The following is a 24709-nucleotide window of genomic DNA, read 5'->3' on the forward strand; positions in this document are numbered from 1 at the left end:
ACTGTTTACTTTTATTCAATAAAAAAGATTTATTAGTCAAAGATAAAGTAATATAATTAGAGTCACAGAGTCTTAGTACTTTAATAGTTGTCTATCTGGAAAATGAACTATGCAAAAATAATATTAAATTGATTTCTGTATAAAAGCTGCTGAGGTAATTTAAAATGATTCTGATTCATTCACTGAGGTATTAGAAATAGAAGATGTTTCTTTCCAAAACCATGGTAACAGTTGCTTTGAAGCCCTCACATGCACTAAGAATTAAAACAGGCTATTCACATTTGAAAATTCAGTGATTTAGACTTTTTAATTCAGACTTGTCATCCAATTTTAATAAATCATCTTAAGATACTTTACAGTGCTGCCTTTTACCAGTTTTGGGGTTTTTTACTTAAGTTTCTAACTCACTGTCTGTGGTTTATAATACGACATCTCTCAAACTAGTTTCTTATGTCAAAAACATCCTTTTGTTCACTGCAAGCAATGAAATAAACCAAATGTTGTAGTAGGACATTGCAATTCAGAACCAGAGGTATGTACCACACAAACTCAGTAAGTCAAGTTTACAACAAGGAGCACCAACTGTCATAGGGGCTTGACTGCATATAGATAGAGAGAAGGGTAACGTGGTAGTAAGCTCCACTGGCCGAATCCTGCCACCAGTCAGGGACTAGGCGCTCACACAGAACCCACTGCTGCTCCTCATCATTGTGACCCTAGGAGTAACGCAGAACTGCCACAATGAGAGCTACGGCTCAGAGAACACCAACATGTTACACAAACCGCATAACCAACATGCAGAAGTACCTAGACTTAAAACAAAAACAAACAAAAAAACAGAATTGAATAAAATCAGGAAAATAAAACAAACATGAACTCCTGCATTTCCTAATATGGTTGGATATGAGGACATTTACATAATTAACCACTGCAGACTACCTGGTTCCTTAAAAATCATTAAATCCTCTGCAAACTGAAAGACTAATATGCTTATATATTCATTGAAATCAGTTTTAAATACTAAAATAATATTTCATTCTTTGGATAAATGATTGATAGACAAATCAAAGAAACCGATTTTTAGAACAGCTTGAATAATTAGTGACCAAAATTAATCATATCTGAGACAGAAGAATTCATCAAAGTTACACTTTAGAATATGATATGACTATAAAAAATCAAAATGTGCTAATAATGGAAATTCCAACCATGAATTGAGAAAATTTTCATATCTTCAATATTCCTACATAATAAAAAATATTCACATAAAACCAACTGTTTGGAGTACTTTACTTAGCATTCTCTTGAGAGTTTTCTCAAATGTTATTAAATAAAATAAGCAACTTCAATGCTTTGAATTTAAAATAATAAAAGCCTTATTGCTCTTTAATAATATCTTGGAATGAGGGGTTTAAAATCTGCTTGATGAATGCATTCTATACAGATGGACTTCACATGTTCTGATTTTTAAGATCATCCCTAGACATCTTTTGAGCAGTCTTAATCTTTAGCTTATTCCTAATACTATGTCCTATTCATAAAAGCCATAGCTAATCAGTTTATCCCTAAGAAAACATATGACTACACTGTGCATTGGTTTTGAAAAATAAGCACCAAGAGCTTCCCTGATAGGTCAGTTGGTAAAGAATTCGCCTGCAATGCAGGAGACCGCGGTCCGATTCCTGGGTTGGGAAGATTCGATGGGGAAGGGACAGGCTACCCACTCCAGTATTCTTGGGCTTCCCTTGTGGCTCAGCTGGTAAAGAATCTGCCTGCAATGCAAGAGACCTGGGTTCAACCCCTGGGTTGAGAAGATCCCCTGGAGAAGGGAAAAACCCACTCCAGTATTCTGGCCTGGAGAATTCCATGGACTACAGTCCACGGGGTCGCAAAGAGTCGGACACGACTGAGCAACTTTGACTTTCACTTTCTTTCATCCACAGTTTCCTGTATGATAGACTTTAAAAAATTAAGACTAAAGACTTAGTAAGACAAACTTTCACAGTTTTGTTTATGTGTGTGTATGTCCGCACTCACATATGGTTATAGGTATCGAGTATTATCTCTTAGTCTGACATTGCTAAATTATTTTAATATGTTGTTATTTAGTCACTCAGTCCTGCCTGACTCTTTTGCAATCCCATGGACTGCAGCCTGCCAGGTTCCTCTGTCCATGGATTTCCCAGTCAATAATACTGGAGTGAGTTGCCATTTCCTTCTCCAGGAGATCTTCCTGACCAGGGATCAAACCCATGTCTCCTGCACTGGCAGGCAGATTCTTTACCACTGAGCCACCAGGGAAGCCCTTTATTTTAACAGATTTTTAATAGATTGCATCATTTATTCTTCTGAACTTTAGGTGGTCCAGGGTATTACTATTGTGTCTACAAATAAATAAAATACACTAACTGAAGCTCAGGGAGTTCAGATCACCTTCCCTAAGCAGTGACTCCAGGAGCTGAAAACAGACTTTTCTAAGTCAAAAAATGCAAAAAAGTGCCATGAATTTGCCACGAAAGTTTATTTGTTCAGATTCACTTAGAAATTAATGAACTGGAGAATACAAAATTCTATTCAAGTTGACTTCAAAAGTAAAATAACATAACCTTTTTTCCTCACCATTAACCCATTTGGGAGAAGCTTAAACTTTATATGCCTCTAAAAGAGTCCTTATGTCAGGAGAAATTACAAATATACATGACTTGTAAAATAAGAAAGAAAATTTTCTATTCATATTTTATATCATAGTAGAATTTAATACCAAAAATTAATTACTCACCAAATCTACCTTTCCCTAGAAAAATAAAATAATTATAACTCTTCTCAAGATAGCATGGTCAAGTGCAAAATGTCCTGAGTCTTTGTTGAAAATAAAACCTGAGTATTTGCTGTCATTGTAGCAAGTTCAATGAACTTCTTGTTATTGCTGGATATGTTTATCTTTGTAACCCAAGCAATGGTACCCAACAACTTGGCACTTAATCATTTTAAAATTAAAAGATTAAGTCCACTGAAAGCCTAATTATGAAAGCTGGAAGAAAAAAATAGGGGGAAAAGGAGTGCAAATAATTTCAAGCTTAATACACAAATAAACCTTGGAAAATTCGGAATGCTTAATTAACTCTATGGTGTTGTTCTCCAAGAAAAGAATATATTCATTTTCCCTAGGAAATTAAACTTTTCTGTAGTTAGATATTCAAAGACTAAAGAAACTTAATTGAGATTCTTAGAAGATAGTAAGCAGGACTTGTTGCTATGACTCCAACAACCAGCATGCAGCTTAATCAGCACCCATGGCAATCACTGGGAGGAAATGGCTATTTTAGTTCTTAGTTTTACTTCTAAAGATGCAGGGATCAAAACTGAAATTTGACCTAGAAGCTGTCATGGTTCTAAAGCTGCATGACAAAAGGCTTGGCAAGTGTTAATAAGAATTGGAAAACAACAACCGACAAAGCAGTCAGATTTCTCAAACTTTCAAGACAGTAAAGTGCAGCAGACCAGCCAAGAGCCTAACGGCCAAAGCTTACACCCAGTGTACCATGATGGGCATCCTCACTGCTCTAGTCTGTTGTCAAGGATCAAAGACGCGATGTCTTCTCATACTGAACACCCAATAAACAAACAGTGAGCTATAGCCACTGGGATGGAAGAAGCAAGCCAGTGACCAAGAAAACAGAAGGACCGGCTGGACTTGAGAGCAAACAGCTACCTGCACCTCGATTCTGCCGTCTGCGATGGAACTGAAGGATGAGGGTCAAGTCTGCTGGTGCTTCTGAGCAGTCAGAGGTAGAGACAAGCGGCCCGAACACACCTGCTCCCAGAGCTTCGCCGCATGGAGCTCCACATATGCAGAAAGCCGCAGAGGAAAACGAAAAGACATCCTTACAGATACCCAATTAGTCTCTGGAAATTCACCTACCCAGAACTCTTTAATTATATAGTGTTTCATTTTAACTATGTTGCTTTGGATCAGTCCCTAACACAGAAGATGGGAGAGAACTGAATGAGCCTTTTAACCCCAAGGATATAGTCTTCTTCAAAGATTCAAAGGGAGGGGACATATGTACACCTGTGGCTGATTCACTTTGCTGTGGAGCAGAAACTAACACAACATTGGAAAGCAACTATACTTCAACAAAAATTAATTAAAAATAAAATAAATAACTTTATAAAATAAAAAAGGTTCATCATTTTGAACTTTAAAAGTCAAGGTAAAGCAAAAAAAAAAAAAGGAAAAAACAGAGTGGCAAAAAAAAAAGAAAGGAAATAGAAGAAAGACCCAGAGTTAGGGTGAAATTTAAGGTGTTAAGAAAAAGGATCTTTCTTTGCCTTTCATCTCAAATCATGCACAATAAGTATAAAGACATTAAAAAAGGAGACAATACTGCATAATGCTAAATAATTAGGGATTCAAAAAAATTATTATATCCTCTCATTATCAATACTTAACTATATCACATTCTTTGATATCAAAAGTTTCAAATTTTTAATTTTCAACTCAGTTTGAATAGTGCAATTGTCCATTAAGTTATAATCTGTAATTAAATACATTGAATTATTTCATTCATAATTAAGTGGATGTCCTAACATCTCTGAGTCAAATTTTTATAAATGTCTGATTATATCACACAGTCAATGGGAAATTGGACCTTAAGAGCTTGTTTGAAGGTTCTGTTTCTAAGAAGGGAAGCCAATTGCATACTCTTAGTAAAACACTCTTTCATCCGGAAAGTTTGCCATCTTGCACAGTTTGTAGGGAAAACCATCTGGGTAGCAGGAACTAACAGAGCATTCCTCTGGACAGGTTGACCCACAGAGCAATCCTGAATCCTTGGGTTGACCTAAGTCATACCAGATCATCCCCGTACTTATTGACGTGGGTTATGTGAAGTTTAGTTCATTAGCATTTTCCTGAATTGATAATATTTTCAGTTTGTTTATGTTGGTTCTTGATGGCTTCATCCTCTCTTTCATCAGAACACCACCTTCCGGTTGGTTTTCTAACTGAAAGTTTCTCTTCTCATTATCTCTTCTGATTCCTTCCTTTCTGCTACATCTGTAACTAAATCTGATAATTTCCCTATCACTCCCTGGCTGAAAGGCTACAGCTGCACGATCTTGCATTAGAACCATTTTCTCAATCCTTATATGAAGACTTCCTCCCATCTATGCTGCAGTGATCCAGGTTCTTGGACAAAAAAACATTTGCAAAAGGGTGCTTGGGGCTCTGGGCCATGACTGAATAGAAGGGGAGTAATGATGCTTATGCTGAAGCTGAAGCTCCAATACTTTGGGCACCTGATGTGAAGAATCAACTCCCTGGAAAAGACATTGAGATGCTTGGGAAAGACTGAAGGCAAAAGGAGAAGGGGGTGGCAGAGGATGAGATGGTTAGATAGCATCACTGACCCAGTGGACATGAATTTGAGCAAACTCCTGGAGATAGTGGAGGACAGAGGAGCCTGGTGTGCTACAGTCCATGAGGTCACAAAGAGTTGGACACAACTTAGCAACTAAATGACAGTGATGGGCTAGCGCAGAGGGAAATCAAATGAGGTAGCCAGGGCTCAGAGGACAATGAGTGGGTTTAGAGGTGGAGTACCAGAGTGAGGGGCAGAGGGTAAGATGCTGTGACCAGCAGACCCTGCTTTGCCCACTGCTGGGCCCCATTTTCAGGTGTTCTACATGATTGGAAGCCCTTGGGTGCACAATGGGAATCACACTCTCCAGAGCTGTGGATTATTACTGATGCCATAGCAAGACTGGTTTTAATTTAGACACTCAGCAAATCCCACTTAACAACAAAATCCAGGGGTGAGTTATGAGAACCTGCATCAAGGGAGGGTGGGGAGGGTGGGGAGGCTGGAAATGACTAATCCCAAAAGGGTCGAACACTCTCATAAGCTCTGGGGGTACATCACAGAAGAGCTGACGACGTGTTCTGCAAAGGAACGGGAGTGGCAGGAAGTCAGTCAGTCAGCTGCAGCGGTCAGTCAGAAAGCCAAGCAGACAAACAGCCTGAACATCAAAGAGACAGACTTCCATGAGGGTGGCACTCCATGTCCCAGTCCAGAGGTCATGGGGCGGGGAGGGGGGGGGTGCGTGGAAAAATGCACAGCAGAGAGCTGGAGGGGGAGCAGACTCAGGTGGGCCCCGAGCACACTCAGCCCACCTCCGTGGCGCTGGCCACACCTCCACCCCTCCTTCTGACAGAATTACACAAGCCCAGATTCCCTTCACGGTCCCTCACTCAAAAAACCTCCCTGGATGAATGCAGCCTCCAGGGGTCTCTCCCATTCTAGACTGATGGCTTTAGCAATTATTGCATTAGTCTGCTGCTGCTGCTGCTAAGTCATTTCAGTCATGTCCGGCTCTGTGCAACCCCATAGACGGCAGCCCACCAGGCTCCTCTGTCCCTGCGATTCTCCAGGCAAGAACACTGGAGTGGGTCGCCAGTTCCTTCTCCTTACATTGGTCTAGATTTCCATTATCTAATTTTCTCAAATTCTCAGCTGGTTTTCTTTGCATGTGAGTTTCGTATCTCCCAATTAATATACAAGTACTTTTGGAGCAGACATGAGAATCTGGGCTTTATGCATCTTTTGCTGTCATGATGTGTAGAAGGGCGGGCATGTTTGGTCAAATCAATATTAAAACACACTTAAGAGGCTGCTTGTTTTGGAAGGAGTACTCTTTTCAGTTTTTTACTTTCTTAAATTTTTTTCAGTTTTGATGAGGTATAATTGACAAACTTGTAAATATATATATATATATACACACATAAAATATTTAACACGGTGATATAGGTATACATTGCAAATGATGGCCATGACTAAGTTAATTAACACATCCATCACCTCACAAAGTTACTTCATTTTCCATGGTGAGAAGCTTAAGATCTACCCCCTAATAACTTCACATATACAATATACAGTATTATTTTACTATGGAAGTGTTGGTGGCCTTAGGTACAATGATTCTGTGACAATGATGATTTTAATATGAGGCAATGAGGTTGCTGTCATTCGGTCGCCAAATCGTGTCCAACTGTTTGCAATTCCATGGACTGCAGCACTCCAGGCTTCCCTGCCCCTCACCATCTCCCAGAGTTTGCCCAAGTTCATGTCCACTGAATTGGTGATGCCATCCAACCATCTCATCCTCTGTCACCTCCTTCTCCTCCTGCCCTCAATCTTTCCCAGCATCAGGGTCTTTTCCAAGGAGTCGCATCAGGTGGCCAAAGTATTGGAGCTTCAGTTCAGTATCAGTCTTTCCAATGAATATTAAAGGTTGATTTCTTTTAAGACGGACTTGTTTGATCTCCTTGCTGTTCAAGGGACTCTCTAGCACCACAGTTCGAAAGCATCAACTCTTCATCACTCAGCCTTCTTTATGGTCCAGCTCTCATATCGTACATGACTACTAGAAAGACCATAGCCTAGACTATACAAACCTTTGTCAGCAAAGTGATGTCTTTGCTTTTTAATACACTGTCTAGGTTTGTCATAGCTTTTCTGCCAAAAAGCAATCTTCTAATTATCATTGGTATTTTTAAATTGTTTTTACCTCCTTTAAGTTTAGTTGTCACTTTACCTACCCCCCAGTTAAACAGGATGTATGTATCATGTTATATAAAAGGAATCCTATTAAGGTAATGCTGAGAAATAGTTGAAACTAAATAATAACACTAAGTAGTGATTGCTGCTTCATTTATACCTAAGGGACCAATGACTTAAAAATTGTGCACTTATATTAATAGTTGCTCTGGATTTTTCTTCTTTAGAGACTTCTCACCCTAAGTTTAATTTCTCATCTATAATTAACAAAATTATATTCTTCTTTGTAAATTTTTCTTTAGGAAGGAAAGAATCTGTAAAACAGTGACAATAATGGATCTTTGTCACACATATATGTAGCATCTCATTGTGAATTTTTGTCCTTTTTGTCCTATTTCCTATAAAAACTGAAACAGGACTGCAGAAAACTCCCTTAGTATCCAACATTTGTCATTTGTGCTTCAAATCTAGATTGAAGTAGATAGCTGACTTACCTCAGTAACAGAAAATGTCTATTAAAATAAATATATTACTATGTATCATTAGATTGGCCAAAAAGTGCATTCAGGTTTTCCCATAAGATGGTTAAGGATAAAATGCATGTGAGATGATAGCAGGAAGTGAAGCTGGAGAGGACCAATGGACCAATAAGAACTGTGCTTGCATGGGTCCTTGGATCATCACATGGGGTGATTTGGGAGGAGACCAATTCGGGGAAGTAACTGGCAGTGAAAAAACCACCAACATCCAGGCTGGAGCAGGTGAGGACCCAGGACGAGACAGTGTGGGCATTCAGAAGTGTGATGACACCCGGTCAGCAAGGCCAGGTACACTGGAGTCATCAAGAAAAATAAAGAGAAGGAAGCGGGCAGAGGAAGAGAGGAGGGAACCAGTCAGACTCAGGAAGGAGGAATTCCATCTTGCAGGCATTGAGACTGAAGCCCCAGAGGGGCAGGTGGGTGGACACCGCGGACACTTGCGCACACAGAGCCAGATTTATGTGCACATAAGTAACGCTTGAGACCCTGAGACAGGAAACCATCAGTAATTTTCTGGGGAAGAGTTACCGCAAACTAGAGCACACCATCCCATCAACAGGCTAAGGTGTGACTGGTACGATGGACAGAGGAGCTCAACAGAGACTTAGGCTAAGTCTCAGCAAGGCCCCGGTGAGGAGAAGCAGCGTCACGGAGCTCAGATAGCCTGATGGGGGACGGAGGCTTCTGGAAGAGCCAGTTCTCCAGGCGTGTCCCAGGCTTCATCCTCAACACTGGCTGAACCTCATGAGAGAACTGCAGGTCCACCTCTCAAGCCCAAAGCTTCTGATCTCAAATCTTGGCAGTGGGACCCAGAAATCGGTACTTAGCATATTCTCCAAATTATTGTATTCAGACAATAACCTTAGAGACTCTAGAACAACATGTCTTACAGAAACAGCCAGAGATATTGATTTTGCTATCATTATATAGTTTGGGTGTATCTCAAATATTGTAGAGAAAGTAGTGAGTGAGTATTCTGATGGGTTGTCTTAACAAACTAAAGAATTAACTCCATGTCATCTTACCTTCTGAACTCCTCAGGCACTATTCCAGTTCTGTTGGTTATATAGGTCAGGCCTTTATTTCTTGTTGAGATGTTCTGTCTGTCCATCATGTCATGAGTACCGAGCACAGAGCATGTGGCTTCGTATTATCTATCTCATTCCCTCATCTCTTGTCAAACAGTCGAAAATAGAATGACCTCAAATCAGTCAGGTTGCAGCCATCAGAATCAAATTCTTTTTTAAGATCTCTAAGTTTCTAGGTTGAAACTAATTCTGTTCTTGACTTTAAACCCATCTCATTTACCCTAATTTTTCTTTGTTTTTCAATCATCTAAGGAGAAAGACCTATATTTTTGTAACCATAAATGTCAGCTCTCTCTCTAATTAAAAATAGTAAAATGAGACTTACACTTAAAGTTTTAATAAACTGAATGTTACATATTTAATTTAGAAACATATCTTTAAAAAAAAAGGTATAGTTAAGACTACACTTATTTTTAGTTGCACCATACCAACTGTGTATTTCATACAGTCAACACATTCTTGAAAAATAAAGCAATCTTCTGAACTGTTGACTATAAAACACTTAGTTTAGTGTGACAAGAAGATATTGAATAAAGGATTTATACATTTCAATTTATGACAAACTCAAACTTAGGTAAACTAAACAGTAATTTACAATAGCCTTAGAAACTTCTAGTTGAAATTAAAATAAGAAATACCAGCTGATTGTATTTGAAATTATTCTGAGCAGAGCTTACCCCAGGATTTCACTAACACACTTCCACCCAGGCATGAACTTCCACACTCAAATGTTTTCCTGTGAAACTTCAGTGTGACTATCTGGACGTCTTTACAGTTCTCACGAAAGTATCAACCCTTTATCATACGTGTTTCAGAAATTTGCTGCATGATACAGGGAACTCAAACCTGGTGTTCTGTGACAGTCTGATGGGGTGGGAAGTGGGAGGGAGATTCAGGAGGGAGGAGGTATATGTATACCTATGGCCGATTCATGATGATACATGGTAGAAATCAACATAATATTGTAAAGCAATTATCCTCCAATTAAAAAATTTTTTTTAATTTTAATAAAATATTAAATTTTCAGAGGTAAACCTGATGATGTCTATATAGTAAAACACATTTACCAGGCATCTCTTAGGAATGAGCTCAAGTAGCTGGCTACCACACTTCCTTCTCTCCTTGAACAGGCATGCTCCTCCCTTGAATCTCCCTTGAACCACTGAATCCTCAATGATTTCTGTGAGCAGTAGCATGCAGCAGAGGTGGTGCTCTGGGACCTACGAGGTTCTAGGTTATAAGTGGCCTTGCAGCTTCTGCCTAGGTTTTTCCCTAGAACACTTTTCTAAGGATGTACCCTCTTGGAACCCAGCCACCATGCTGCAAAAAGTCCAAGCCACTTGCAGGCAGTCCCACCTGAACTCCCAGCCAGTAGCCAGCATCCACCGTCAGCTACAGGTGGGAGGCACTTTAAGCGAACAGCCCAATCAAGTCTTCAGATGCCTGACCCCCAGCATATACTGAACTGCAAGGCAGGAGACCTCAAATAAGAACTGCTCGGCAGTAAAGTCCACAGAACCATAAGAGATAATAACAAACTGTTTTAATTCACTAGTTATAAGGATACATGGTATGCAGCAAAGATAATCAAAATATTAATTTATCTTTCTCTGCTCAGCATCAAACTTTTATAATATTCTAAGGCATATAACATACTAGGGGGCTTCCCAGGTGGTTCAGTTCAGCCCAGTTCAGTCACTCAGTCCTGTCCGACTCTTTGTGACCCCATGGACTGCAGCACGCCAGGCCTCCCTGTCCATCACCAACTTTCAGAGTTTACTCAAACCCATGTCCATCGCATCGGTGATGCCATCCGACCATCTCATCCTCTGTCATCCCTTTCTCCTCCCACCGTCAATCTTTCCCAGCATCAGGGTCTTTTCCAATGAGTTGGTTCTTCGCATCAGATGGCCAAAGTATTGGAGTCCCAGGTGGCGCTAGTGGTAAAGAACCCACCTGGCAGTGCAGGAGACATAAGAGACACAGGTTCAATCCCCGGGTTGGGAAGATCCCCTGGAGGAGGGCAACCCACTCCAGAATTCTTGCCTGGGAAGAATGGACAGAGGAGCCTGCAGTCCTCTGGGCTCCTCTGGCAGGCTACAGTCCATAGGGTCGCAAAGAGTTTGCCATGACTGAAGCGACTAAGCACAGAAAAGTACATAATACACTAGAGGCCAACTGACCCTTCAAAAGTTTCAACTAGTAGTAAAGCATCTTTAAAATATTCTTGGTTTGCTTCAAGAAAATAGTTCAAGCTTATCTTTTTACATGTTTTTATTAATTATTAATAATTATTATTAAATCAAGATCTGAGCTACACAAATGTATAGAATCACGCATGACCCTTCATCAAACAAAAGAGAAAACAGGATCCCCAGTGCCTGCATAATCCACCTAAAGATTATCATTTGCTTCTCCGACTTCAAATCCTGGCTCTCTGAACCTTGTTCATAACTACCTCTAGGGGGTCATACTTTCCTGAAAAAAAAAAAATGTATGAATTCGAGATGATACCATGTGTCATTATTCTTGGCTTAAATTTGCAAATAATTTTCAGATCCTTAACCAAGATCCTTTTTACTGAAACTGAATGACATCAAAAGATTTCCATCTGATGTTCTCCTCTTGTCAAAATTTGTGGACTCCTAGATCTAACACTGAATGTTAAAGATGTCACACTTCACTGTTCTAATTTCAGGGCACTGATACGTGTTATGTGGTTGATATTTCTCTTCCTGCAGATAGTGTTTATCCTCCTTCCCTTTCCCTCAACCAGCCCTCCATATACCTACCTGTTCACCTCCAAACAGGTAATTTATTACATAGATTTACCACTCACCAAAGGTTGATGACCTTCTAACCTTTATTTTCCTTCTTATTCTTGTGCTCTGATTAATTTCTGACTATATGTTTCCAATTTACTAACATATGTGTTAACATGTTTAGCCATCACCATTTAATTAACATCTCAAAAATGAAATTTATCTTCTGTCCAAAGCATCTGGAAAATAAACCATCTGTTTTATCCTTTAAAAATCCTATCAAGGGACCTACTATATCCCCAATCCTCAAGATTTCAAATCTACAGAAAATGCTTCTTATTCATCCTCCTTTTTATCACTTAATTTCCTAATTTTAGGCTTTTCATTAGAAATACCATTCATCCCTCTTTCTTTCTCCATTTCCACTAGTGCTACTATTTCACTGCGACTGGTTCTCTCCTAATTTATCTTTTATCGTAAACAACACTGCTCAATTCGTCTTCTTGAAACACTAATTTCACTACAATTCCTCTCTACTCAAGAATATTCCATGATTTCCTTTTTCCTATTATATACATTCTAAATTCCTCTGGTTGCTTTGGAAGGCCATCCAAAATCAAGTCTCATCCTGCCAATCCATTCTGTCAATCCATGTCTTATTGCTCCCTAAAATTCTTTCAGCCCTGCTCAGGGATCCATTATTCTATCTGGAACACCTGTCTCCTTCCCAAATCCTTCACATCCCTTCAAATATCACCAGGTTCAGAGCCACTCCCTCCATGAAACATTCCATAATATATTCTGTATAATGTTCAACCCCACTTTTGAAATACAACAAAGAGCACTGAGGGATGTGATGAGAGGAGAAATTTAAAATACTCCCTACCTGTCTCACACCGGAGCCTGCAATTTCATAACTAGTGGCTGTGCAGGTTCAAGTCAACCTTTCAGCTAAAAAATAAATTCTCCAAAAAAAATAAATAAATTCTCCTAGCGATGAGTTAGTCCCACATTTTTTCAGTATGAAATGTTTCATCATATCCTTTGTGCAGAGCAAAACTTGGGGGTAGAGAAGAAGTCAGCTGCATACCTTGATAAGCTGAAGACATCACTGAGAAAATAAAATAAAAGGAGGAAGCAAGGGATACCAAAATCTCAATCTGCCTACTTAGCAAATAATGTGGTTTTTTTTTTTTTTTCTTGAGAAATAGCCTTGTGCATTATAAATATGATAACTATCAATTATTCAGAATATTTTGATTAACCAATTACTTTCATTCTTCCATGATGCTAGAGCATGGATTTCTTCTTCTGAATCAAGCAAGAATTGATGGCTATATTCACTCCCACAGCACCATCTTCCTTCCTTGAAATGATACTTTTCAGTTGTAATGACACCAGGAAAAGATGGACTTATCCTGCTGGCACAGTCAGGCATTCAGCTACACTGCTTTCCCTCTTATCCCAGCAATTTGGATGCCAATGCTAAATCCTCACCCCCCTACTACCTCTAAATAAAAGAAGTGCTAAGTAATGAAGTTCTGTGCTTTTCACAAGTGAATTAAAAGATGAGGAGAGAGATGACCTTAAGTGACCAAGTGTTTTCTCTCTCTAGTTTCTGGACAGATTTCCTTCCTTCCTTCCCTCATGCTGCCCGCCCCTCCTTCCAGGGCCTTTGCTATGTGTGGACCGCGTGTCTGGGTCTCTGTCCTGAGCTCTGGCCTCAGATCCTCACTCCCAGGCCACCCACTCCTCCTTTCCCCTGCCGCCCCACCCACTAGGTTCTCACCTGCTTCCTCAACCCACTCTCTCCTACTAGCCATCTGACAGCTCCTTGAGCTTCTAGTGACCTCAATCACAATAAGAAAAGGCAGTCCATTCATGGCAGAAAAAGGAACAGACAAATTTCAACTGTCAGTTTACAGGTAGGATAGAGAAGTTCTAAGAATCAGAGACCAAACTCGGTCTGATCAGAGGGGTTCAGGGGCTAACCCCACCTCCTCTCCAGGAGAACCCTCTCCTATAACCTGAGATCCTGTCTAATTTGTTGAGGTAAAAGCCAAGACCTACGATCTTCATTATAGTTTGGAAATGCAAGCTGGGGAAATAATTAACTTCAAAATTATGTGCACCTTACCCTTGGATAGATAGTCCACTCAAGCCTAAGGTCGCTCTTCCTGGAGACTTTATGCAGTATACAAAACAGCATCTTAAATGCTTTCAGTGAAGTGAATAGATTACTTCACTGAAAGTCAATTATGTTGGCTTTTCCATTTATGAGAGCTTTCCCCTCTATGTGTTATTCTAACAAGAGTTTATATGACCATGGACAACAAGAGAAAGAAAGCCTGAAACACATTCTGCCATGCTTGGTAAAAAAAGAAAAAAGTGCTTTATCTTTCCCTTTTAAATGGAACATTTTCCTTCTGTTTCAGAAAACTTTTTAAAGACAGCTCATGCTGCAGATCATTTGCAAGACTAGTTTATTCACAGGCCCTTAAAAATGGGACTTTTTAAAACTTTTCCAGAGTCATGCAACAGGCTATGAATGTCTTGACCACAATTAACATTCATAGGCAAAAATGTCCTCAGCTTTCTCTGTCCTCCTTTCTTCCAAGTTGGCCAGCGTCTATAAACCCCACCGATTAGCAGTCAGAGCACCCCCTACCCCTCGAGCCTGTGGGAACTTAGGAATTTCCACCCGAGCACGTCAATCCCCAAGGCCTCCTTCACTCTGGAAGAAATCCTCACAACAAAGGACAAGGGAGAGGCCGGAGGAGGGGCGTAATGGACTTGGCCGAGAAGAAACGGGAACACAGGCACTGCAGGGTCAGTCCGGGCTGCCGGCCGGTCCCTAATCAGGAACCACGAAAAGCGGCCGCGCCGGCGGCTCCTTGGACCGCGCCTGCGGGATGCGTGGTTCCAGCCCTCCGCCCCCCGCGCGCGGCTCCGAGCTCTGCTCCCGGGACGCCACCTCCTCGGGCACCGGTCCCCGCACCGGGTCCCCCCACCCCCGCCACTCACATCCAGGTGCCGCCCCTAAACTCCAAAGCGGAAGGGGGCGCGGGGGGCACTCGGTCTAGAAACTTGAGCGGAGCGGCGCGCGCGCACCCCAGCGCCCTGGGACCTGGACCGAGTCGCGCCCCCCTCCCACTGGCCCGTCTCACCCCGAAGCAGGTCAGCCTTCAGCCTCAACTTGCAGCCTTTTGCGCAACGATGGCACTCGGTGGAGGCGGAGGCTGGAAAGTGTCCCTCCTCGCCCTGCCCCGGCGCCTTCCCGCACGCAAACCGGACCGAGTGGAAGTTGCACGAAGTCCCCACTCCCCGCGCCCCGTCTCGGCTTCCTCCTGGGGCGCACGTGGGGATAGCCCCCCAGCCTCGAACTCTGCACCCCCCCCCGTGACGCCTACGTGCGGCGACCCCTCTGGAGCGCGGTCCTCCCCCGGCGCCCACCTCCGAGGGCCACCCCGTTCCCCCGCCTGGCTCCCGGAGAAAAGTCCACAGACTGCTGCGGGGAGGTGTGCAATCCCAGGCCGGCCGGCCGACACCCGCTTTCTTCCCGAGGCCGAGCCCCGGGGCGCCCCGCGGGCTGCACACTCACCCATGGCGCCGCGTCCCGCTGCCCGGCGGCCCCTCCAAGCGCTGGCGGCCGACGCAGCGCGGGCCCGAGAGCTCCGCGCGCCTCTCCTGCTCCGCGCGCCTCGCGAGTGACAGCCTCGCCCCTCCCAGCGGAGCCGGCTCCCGGGGCTCCTGGCACCCGGCGGCCGCGCAGACCCCTCCCTCTTCCCACCTGCTCCGCGGACAACTGGCTGTGGCCTCGCGGTTCCCGCCGCTCCCCTCCCCGGCCCCGTTTCCCGTCCTGATCACGTCCACTTGGCCGGCCACTTGCAGACACCTCCCCCGGAACACGTTGAATACACATTACACACGCGCCCCGTCTCAGGGCACACGGATGACCTGGTAGCCAAGATCATAACCCCTAACCTGGAAACCCAAAACAGGAAAGCTGATTCCAGAGGAGTTTGATAAGATGATTTCCCTAAATATCTTCTCTTGCTTTCAATATACCAGTTTTTCCCTTAATAACAATGTTAAGGTAACAGGAAGAGAAAGTTCTCCCATAAATGTGTCTCTCTCTTCTTTCTTCTATGTTACATATGTTTGTTTCTGTAACCTGGCAAGGCTGTAAAGTCCCTCCCTGCCACACACACATCACAATATGCACAAGTCACCTGGAAAATAAATGACTTAGTGCAAGAAGCAGTGATGGTGCTGGAAAAGCACTGGGCTTCCCAACTGGAAGGACTAGGTGGTGATTCCTGCTCTACCACTAATACACGGCGACTCAGTTTCCTAATTTGTAAAATGAAAGATCTGGAAAAAGTGATCTCTAAGGTCCCTTCAAGCTAAAAAAAAAAAAAAAAATTATGTAATTCTTCGGGTTATTGGCCTAGTTCTTACAGGATCCATGGTGGAGAGTTATTTCAGTAAGTCAGTCCCCGAAGTGTCTTAAGCTACTTTTTCATACAGGACACACCCTAAAATACACAAATCTATGCCATAAACAAGCAGAAGAATGAAATAAAGTACATGGTTACTAACCTCTAGGAACATTGCTAAATAATGGAGAAGACAATATGAAAAATAATTAAGAGCATGTTTGGCAGAAAAACATGAAGAAATGCTGAGCACATCGTTAACATGGCATAGAAATGTTTGCACAGCTATTCTTCAGGTAATGAAAGAGACACACTCCTGGAAGGATATTGCAAATGCATTTCAGTTAAATGGAAATAGAAAGTTGTTCTTATGGGTGGGGAAAGGAAGTAGTCAATAAAAGTTAAAAGTGTGCAATATCCCATTGAGAAATGCATCACCCTTCTGGAAACTGACTAACATGAACTATGACTGCAGCAAAGAATAAACTTATACTGGATCTATGAAAGATAAATGATGAATGTTTGGAGATTAATTCATAAGTACAGCTTTTGGGGATAACCATGATGGTGTGGTCACTCACCTAGAGCCAGACAACCTGGTGTGTGAAGTCAAGAGGACCTTAGGAAGCATCACTATGAACAAAGCTATTGAAGGTTATGGAATTCCAGTTGAACTATTTCAAATCCTAAAAGATGATGCTGTTAAAGTGCTGCACTCAATATGGTAGCAAATTTGAAAACCTCAGCAGTGGCCACAGGACTGGAAAAGGTCAGTTTTCATTCTACTCCCAAAGATAGGCAATGTCAAAGAATGTTCAAACTACCACACAATTGCACTCATTTCACATGTTAGCAAGGTAACAGTCAAAATCCCTCAAGCTAGGCTTCAACATTACATGGAACCAGAACTTCCAGATGTTCAAGTTGGATTTAGAAAAGGCAGAGGAACCAGAGACCAAATTGCCAACATCTGTTGGATCATAGGAAAAGCAAGGGAAATCTAGGAAAACATTGATTTTTGCCTCATTGACTACACTAAAGCCTTTGACTATGTGGATTTTCCACAACAAACTGTGGAAAATTCTTAAGGAGATGGGAATACCAGACCACCTGACCTGCCTCCTGAGAAATCTGTATGCAGGTCAAGAACCGACAATTAGAACCGGACATGGAACAATTGACAGGTTCCAAATAGGAAAAGGAGTACGGCAAGGCTGTATATTGTCACCTGCTTATTTAACTTATATGTAGAGCACATCATGAGAAATGCTGGGCTAGATGAATCACAAGCTGGAATGAAGATTGCCAGGAGAAATATCAATAACCTCAGACATGCAGAAGACAGCATCCTAGTGGCAGAAAGCAAAGAGGAACTAAAGAGCCTCTTGATGAAGGTGAAAGGAGAGAGTGAAAAAGTTAGCTTAAAACTCAAGATTCAAAAAACTAAGATCCTGGCATCTGGTCCCATCACTTCATGGCAAATAAATGGGGGGGGAGGGAATGGAAACAGTGATAGACTTCATTTCCTTGGGCTCCAAAATCACTGCAGATGATGACTGCAGCCAAGAAATTAAAAGATGCTTACTCCTTGGAAGAAAAGCTATGACAAACCTAGACTGCATTTTAAAAATCAGAGACATCACTTTGCTGACAAAGCCAAAGTTACAGCTTTTCCAGTAGTTCCGTATGGATGTGAGAGTTGGACCATAAAGAAGTCTGAGCACTGATGAATTGATGCTTTAAAACTGTGGTGCTGGAGAAGACTCTTGAGAGTCTTTTGGACTGCAAGGAGATCAAACCAGTCAATCCTAAAGAAAATCAGCCTTGAATATTCATTGGAAGGACAGACGCCGAAGCTCCAATACTTTGGCCACCTGATGCGAAGACCCTCATGCTGGGAAAGATTTAGGGCAGGAGAAGAAGAGGGCAAGAGAGGACACGATGGTTGGGTGGCATCACTGACTCAACTGACATAAGTTTGAGCAAATTCAGGGAGAACAGCGAAGCCTGGCATGCTGCGGTCCAGAGGGTCGCAAAGAGGCAGACACGACTGAGGTGACTTCGCATATAGTACCTATATTATATATCCTGTTAGTCTTGTCTCTGTGGAGCCCTGACTAATACAATTCACCAACTAACTGGTCATCATAAAGGGATCAAAACACAGTAACAGATAAAAGTTGCCAATGACCAATAAATGTTTATGGATAACATTGGCACATTTTGATTGTCCTCAAAGTTAAAAATTTTTTCATATTTACTGTCTTTCTTCCCAGAGTTGCAAAACAAATTTTAAGATATTTTAAAGAATGTTTGACATTGATCTAAATGAAAAATTAGGAAATATGGCCATGATCCATAATTTTATCCAAGAGTGATAGGTGACGTAGTACATTGTAAATTAACACATGTACACGTTATATAAATAAGCACAACCAACGCCATTTTACAAATTCACACAAAAATGTTTAAGAAATCACTGAGGCCCTTTAAAAAGTAAAGTGTGAAAGGCAGAAGTTAGAATGATTTGTGTGACAGAAAACGTAGATCCTGCACACAAAATAAGCTCATTAAACAACATGCCATTCTACATGCCCCAAAGGATATGGGAAAAGTTAAGAAATTTCATTTTCAATCTGTTGTGAAATGTGGTCCAGTTACCAGAAGCAAATGAGACGTAATTTTTTCCACCAATGAAGCAGTTTTGTATGTGGTTCAATTTACTCTAGATATCATAAAGATAAAAATGACTTGAAAATATTTTTCTAGTGTGAACAAAACTATATTTCTCTTCCAGACTCATAGTACTTTGGCATTGTTTTGTCGTTTCTTTGTGTTCAGATTATTTTCTCATACAGGGCAGTACCGAGTACTGAGCAGAGTTCCATGTGCTACACAATATGTCCTTATTAGTTACCTAGTTTACATACAGTAGCGTGTATAGTATGTATGTGTCAATACCAACCTCCCAATTTATCCCTCCTTCCTCTTTCTCCTCTGCAACCATAAATTAGTTTTCTACATCTATGACTCTACTTTTCTGCTTCTGTTTCGTAAATAAAATTAAAAAAAAAACTTTCAGAATCCCCAGAAAGAAATCAACATATCTGTAGCACTATAAATTATTTCAGGACCTTGGAAACACAACAGTTAAAATACAATTAAAATGAGATCTACTCTTAATGTAGAAGAAACAGACACTCCTTGCGTATCTAACACTCCTGCTGTGAGCTATACACTGGGGAGGTTTGTTGTGTGTGTGGCCGTGGAGCCAGCCTTCAAAGCCCCATTTAAGCCACATCACCCCAGTCACACCTTGTATATTTCTTTAATGAAGATAAGCACTTTCTAGTTACTTTATTCCTTTGCTTCTTTGGAGAATCCTCGTATTATGTTTTTACTGCAACATTTCAATTATGATACTATCTTTTGTGTTGATAGAACCTAAATATGGTTTAAATTTATCCTGAGTCCTTTCACCTAGGTAATCAGGGCAAGGAGTGACATATGTATTAGAACATCCAAGTCTTATCAGGATGGATCTCCTGGAAAGGTCAGATCAACCATAAATAATAGTCACGTATTGTAGTACCTACTATGTGCGGCAGAAAGTGAAAAAGAGCTAAAGAGCCTCTTGATGAAAGTGAAAGAGGAGAGTGAAAAAGTTGGCTTAAAGCTCAACATTCAGAAAACTAAGATCATGGCATACAGTCCCATGACTTCATGGCAAATAGATGGGGAAACAGTGGAAACAGTGGCTGACTTTATTTTTCTGGGCTCCAAAATCACTGCAGATGGTGACTGCAGCCATGCATTTAAAAGACGCTTACTCCTTGGAAGGAAAGTTATGACCAACCTAGACAGCATATTGAAAAGCAGAGACATTATTTTGTCTACAAAGGTCCATCTAGTCAAGGCTATGGTTTTTCAAGTGGTCATGTATGGATGTGAGAGTTGGACTATAAAGAAAGCTGAGTGCAGAAGAATTGATGCTTTTGAACTGTGGTGTTGGAGAAGACTCTTGAAGAGTCCCTTGGACTGCAAGGAGATCCAACCAGTCCATCCTAAAGGAGATCAGTCCTGGGTGTTCATTGGAAGGACTAATGTTGAAGCTGAAACTCCAATACTTTGGCCACCTCATGAGAAGAGTTGACTCATTTGAAAAGACCCTGATGTTGGGAAAGACTGAAGGCAGGAGGAGAAGGGGATGACAGAGAATGAGATGGTTGGATGGGATCACCAACTCAATGGACATGAGTTTGGGTGAACTCCAGGAGTTGGTGATGGACAGGGAGGCCTGGCGTGCTGCAGTCCATGGGGTTGCAAAGAGTCGGACACGACTGAGTGACTGAACTGAACTGAACTATGTGCTAGGTCCTTTGCATAAAGATCACATATGTAGGTCTTCCAAGGACTCTGAATTCAGTGTATTATTACTACTAATTTACAATTAATAAATTGAATTTATTTATTACAGTTTATTAGTTGTAATAAATTTCTACATGTTTCTACATTTCTAAATTCTGCTAATTTCTACATGTGGAAGCCAAGTCAGAGCATTTGTCACATAGCACAGTGAGGCTCAGATCCTCCAGTGACTCACAGGTCTGGAGAGACCAATCAGTGGCATTCTTAGCCGAGTTCCAAGGACAAGATCCAAACACGACGGTGAAGTCTGAATTAAGAAAAGGCCTAATTCAGAGACCTAATATCTGAAACCACCAAATAGCATGAGTAGCTTTTGATTCTGTAAACTGGATGGTGAACATCTGGACCAGAGTTGAAAATGACAACAGCATTTCAGAGCAGCATGGGATGTCAGAAACCGTCTGATTTATAACATACGATTCCCCCACCAACATTTCATCTTCTATTCTGAGGCCAAATTTATCATCCAAAAAACGTGAATCTGGTTATGTAATTTTCTGATTTAAGATTCTTTACCTAAATGTTAAAATAAGACAAATATTGTACAGTTAATTTTTACTGGAGTATAGTTTATTTACAATGTTGTGTTAGTTGCAGGTGTATAGCAAAGTCAGTCGGTTATACATAAATCTACTCTTTTTTAGATTCTGTTCCCATTAAGGTCATTACAGAGCATTGCATAGAGTTCCCTGTGCTATACAGTAGGTCCTTATTACTAATAAGGCATTACTGAAATAGATAAAAGTTATCTATTTTATAAACAGTAGTATGTGTATGTCAATCCCAAGGAACCTATTTGCAAAATAGAAATTGAGTCACAGATGCAGAAACCAAGCTTATGGTTACCAAGGGGAAAAGAGTGGGGAGAGGGACAAATCAGAAAATTAAGAAAACATTTCCAACAGCATAGAGGGGATGTGGTGCTGTGGCGGCCTTCCGCTCGGCTCTCCAGTCTCAGCTCTCGAGGTGGTCATTCCTCGCGTCAGTCCTCATGCTAACCCTGCACATCACTCTATATGCAAGCAGGCTCAGTGGCTTCCCTAGTTTCAGTCGTGTCTGACTCATTGCGACCCCATGAACTGTGGCCCACCAGGCTCCTCTGTCCATGGGATTCTCCAGGCAAGAATACTGGAATGGACTGCCACGCCCTCCTCCAGGGGATCTTGCCGATCCAGGGATCAAACCCACATCTCTTTCGTCTCCTGCACGGGCAAGCGAATTCTTTACCACTGGGCCACCAGGGAAGCCATCACTGTTAAGGTTCCTATAATTTGCCATGTTTTCTCTCTTCTCAGACCTTTGAATATGCTATCCCTTTGGCTTAAAACAACTCTTTCTCCCAACAAGTCTCCTCTCCTACTTTGCTCTGTAAATATCTACTGTCTGGATTTTGCAGCTTGGATACAGGGGCTGTTCATGGCCTGGAGACTTGGACACACCATCTAAATGCTCCAAGCACAGCCTGTCTTCCCATGACAGGAACTGTAGTTTCATTTCAAACTGCCTGGGTCTCTTAAACTACAGGCTCTGGGAGGGCAGGAACCAGGGTTCTTCTCAGCACTGTGTGCCCAGCATTAGGCATACTGCTTGATGCATAGGTGCTCAACATTTTAACAGAAATTTTACATACACACATACACACACATACAATCTCTATCACAGACATACAAGATATTTTGATTTGATGATCTCCCATCCTCCAGCTTTTGTATAGGAAAACACTGCTGCCCAGAAATCTTAAGTAATTTACTTTAATTCATGTTTTATTAGTGCTTTATGAGCACAAATCTCAGTCCACAAAATCCAATACACAGAAAAAGTTTTATTTTCTAAAAGTTAATTTGGCAGCAACTTAAATTTAAATTCCCTTAGAATGGATGGCAGGCCACTTGACCTTGAGGGGCCCAAAGCGTCTCCCCACAAGAGTACTGCAGAACCCCTGGGGTCTTAGTGTGTTATTTTCAGAGCCTGGACTCGGGCTCTCACCGTCCCATTCTCCGTGAGTCCTGCCAGCCAGCCCGCCCTGCAGCAGCCATGCCCACGCTTGGCTGTGGTTTCTTTGGAGAAAGAGGTAGCACTGGAGCTGAGTCCCGCCTCACAGGACTGTCACCTCTTCTGAGCCTGGCCACCTCCTCCGGCACACGGCAACACCAGATCCTAACTGAAGTCTCCTCCACCCACTCCCAAGCTCCACCTGACAAAATCTGCTTTTGAATATTGGAAAAAGCCCTTTTCTCTCCATATTTCTCTCGGAGGAATTCTTTCTTCTCACTCTCTTCTCTCAAGGCATTTAAACGTTGGGCTATAAAAGTCAAGAAGGGAACAGAACTGCAGACAATTTTAGCTTTCTACTTTTGTGAGTTGGGACCCTTCCGGTCCAGTGAATTCACAGGCATTTTACACACAGAGAAATGAATTGTGTCACAACGCTGAGAAAACCCAGGTGGAGCTCTGGCCTCCAGCGAGCTAGATCCAGGACTCAGTTATATCATCAGGGCCTGGTTTTCCTCCAACCTGGGTCTCTACTCCTTGCTTGAATCTATTCTCTGATGACTCTATGTTATTTCTGGTTACCGTCACCATTTTAACTTCAAGACCACTAAGGAAGAGAATGAGGTTCTCTATCTCAGAATGACCAAGAAAGCAAACTTTATTGCACCCGCCTGACTGATGAGATCACAATTTCACTCCTGACCTCAGTGGTCCACGTAATACGATGCACTCAATGACCTAAACCCAAGTCCCCTGCATTACACTTGAGCTAGATACGGGACTTCCCCCAAAGCATTTGGATTGAGAGTTGGCAGAATACTTTCCTGAGGGGAAAATGGATATGATTACTGAAAAATGGGAGAAATAAATCCGAGCAGGATTGAAAAATAATGTACCTTTCTTACAGATAGTTTCCAATATAAGCTGCCAACAACTCCTCACCTCCCTGCATGCACATGACATTAATTCCATGAAGATGTGGAGCTCCCTTCCTGCTGAACCAGGCTGCCCTTGCCCAGTAGAATGTGACCTGCCCAATAAATGCAGCACTCTGCCGGTCTGGGGACTAGCCCTTCACAGGTCTGGAGACTTTGACATTTGCTGTCTTAGATCCTTGAGCTTCATGGTAAGAAGTCCAGATGTCTTGAAAGAAAAAGGGGCCAAGGCAGGGGTGAAATTAGGCAGCAAGTGGGGAGAGAAAGAGGCGACTCCGCCGAGGGCTGGTACTAAGGCCCCAGACGCGTGAAAGTGACGTTCTTGGATCACCTCACACAACACAGGTATCAGCTTAACGCAGTCAAACCAGTGACTCCAGCCAAACCCTCATGGAGAGGAGAACCACCCAGTCAATGAGATACAGTCAATCACAGCTGTTTCAAACTACTGCATTTTGGGGCCGACTGCTTACACATCAAAAGGGAACTGATGAACTGATACATCTTTACCTGCTACAGATAAATTACAGGGAGACAAGGAAGCACAGAACTGTCACTGGCTTGAAGGGGAAGGGGAGACTGGAAAGGACTTTACTGTTTATCAGCCTTCCCTACTTGGAAGCACTCTGGTCTCTGGCTCTGAATTCAGGGCTCTTCTCATTAGGATTCACCACCAACCTTACAAGTGTTCCCTACTGTTCAGACAGGCATGTTGTTGCTGAGCATGGATCAGTCTGGATGAAAAGGTGCCTAAGCAATTTAGACTCTGGCCAGAGAATAGACTGGAGAGCAGGCAGGAAGAAGCAATCATTAAAAAAAAAAAAAAATGACTCTAGTGGAAGAAACACTGTAAAAATGATTTGATCATTTGTACCAACAGCAGCAAACAGCTATTTTTTTTTCTTTTTTTTTCCTTTTTTTTTTCTTTCTTTTCTCTTTTTTTTTTTTTCCAGCAAACAGCTATTAT

General features: G+C 41.9%; 1 protein-coding gene across 5 annotated transcripts in view; it reads right to left on the reverse strand.

The window, feature by feature from the left end:
* GPM6A (glycoprotein M6A) overlaps nt 1–24709 on the reverse strand; it is a 257112-nt gene that overhangs the window by 218625 nt on the left and 13778 nt on the right. Inside the window, exon 1 of one of the 5 annotated variants that reach the window (XM_061134617.1) lies at nt 15739–15756. The exons of 1 other annotated variant lie outside the window; for it this stretch is intronic. Coding sequence is in view for 1 of the 4 variants with exons in the window: in XM_061134613.1 (XP_060990596.1) it covers nt 15550–15553 (4 nt within the window). In the remaining 3 variants the exon portion in view is untranslated. Of the gene's footprint in view, nt 1–14972; nt 14989–15115; nt 15151–15549; nt 15657–15738; nt 15757–24709 lie in introns of those variants that run through there. 3 more of the 5 variants (XM_061134613.1, XM_061134616.1, XM_061134618.1) reach the window with 3 other exon arrangements.

Source organism: Dama dama, chromosome 32 (genome assembly GCF_033118175.1).
Source record: "Dama dama isolate Ldn47 chromosome 32, ASM3311817v1, whole genome shotgun sequence".
NCBI classification, from domain to species: Eukaryota; Metazoa; Chordata; class Mammalia; order Artiodactyla; family Cervidae; genus Dama; species Dama dama.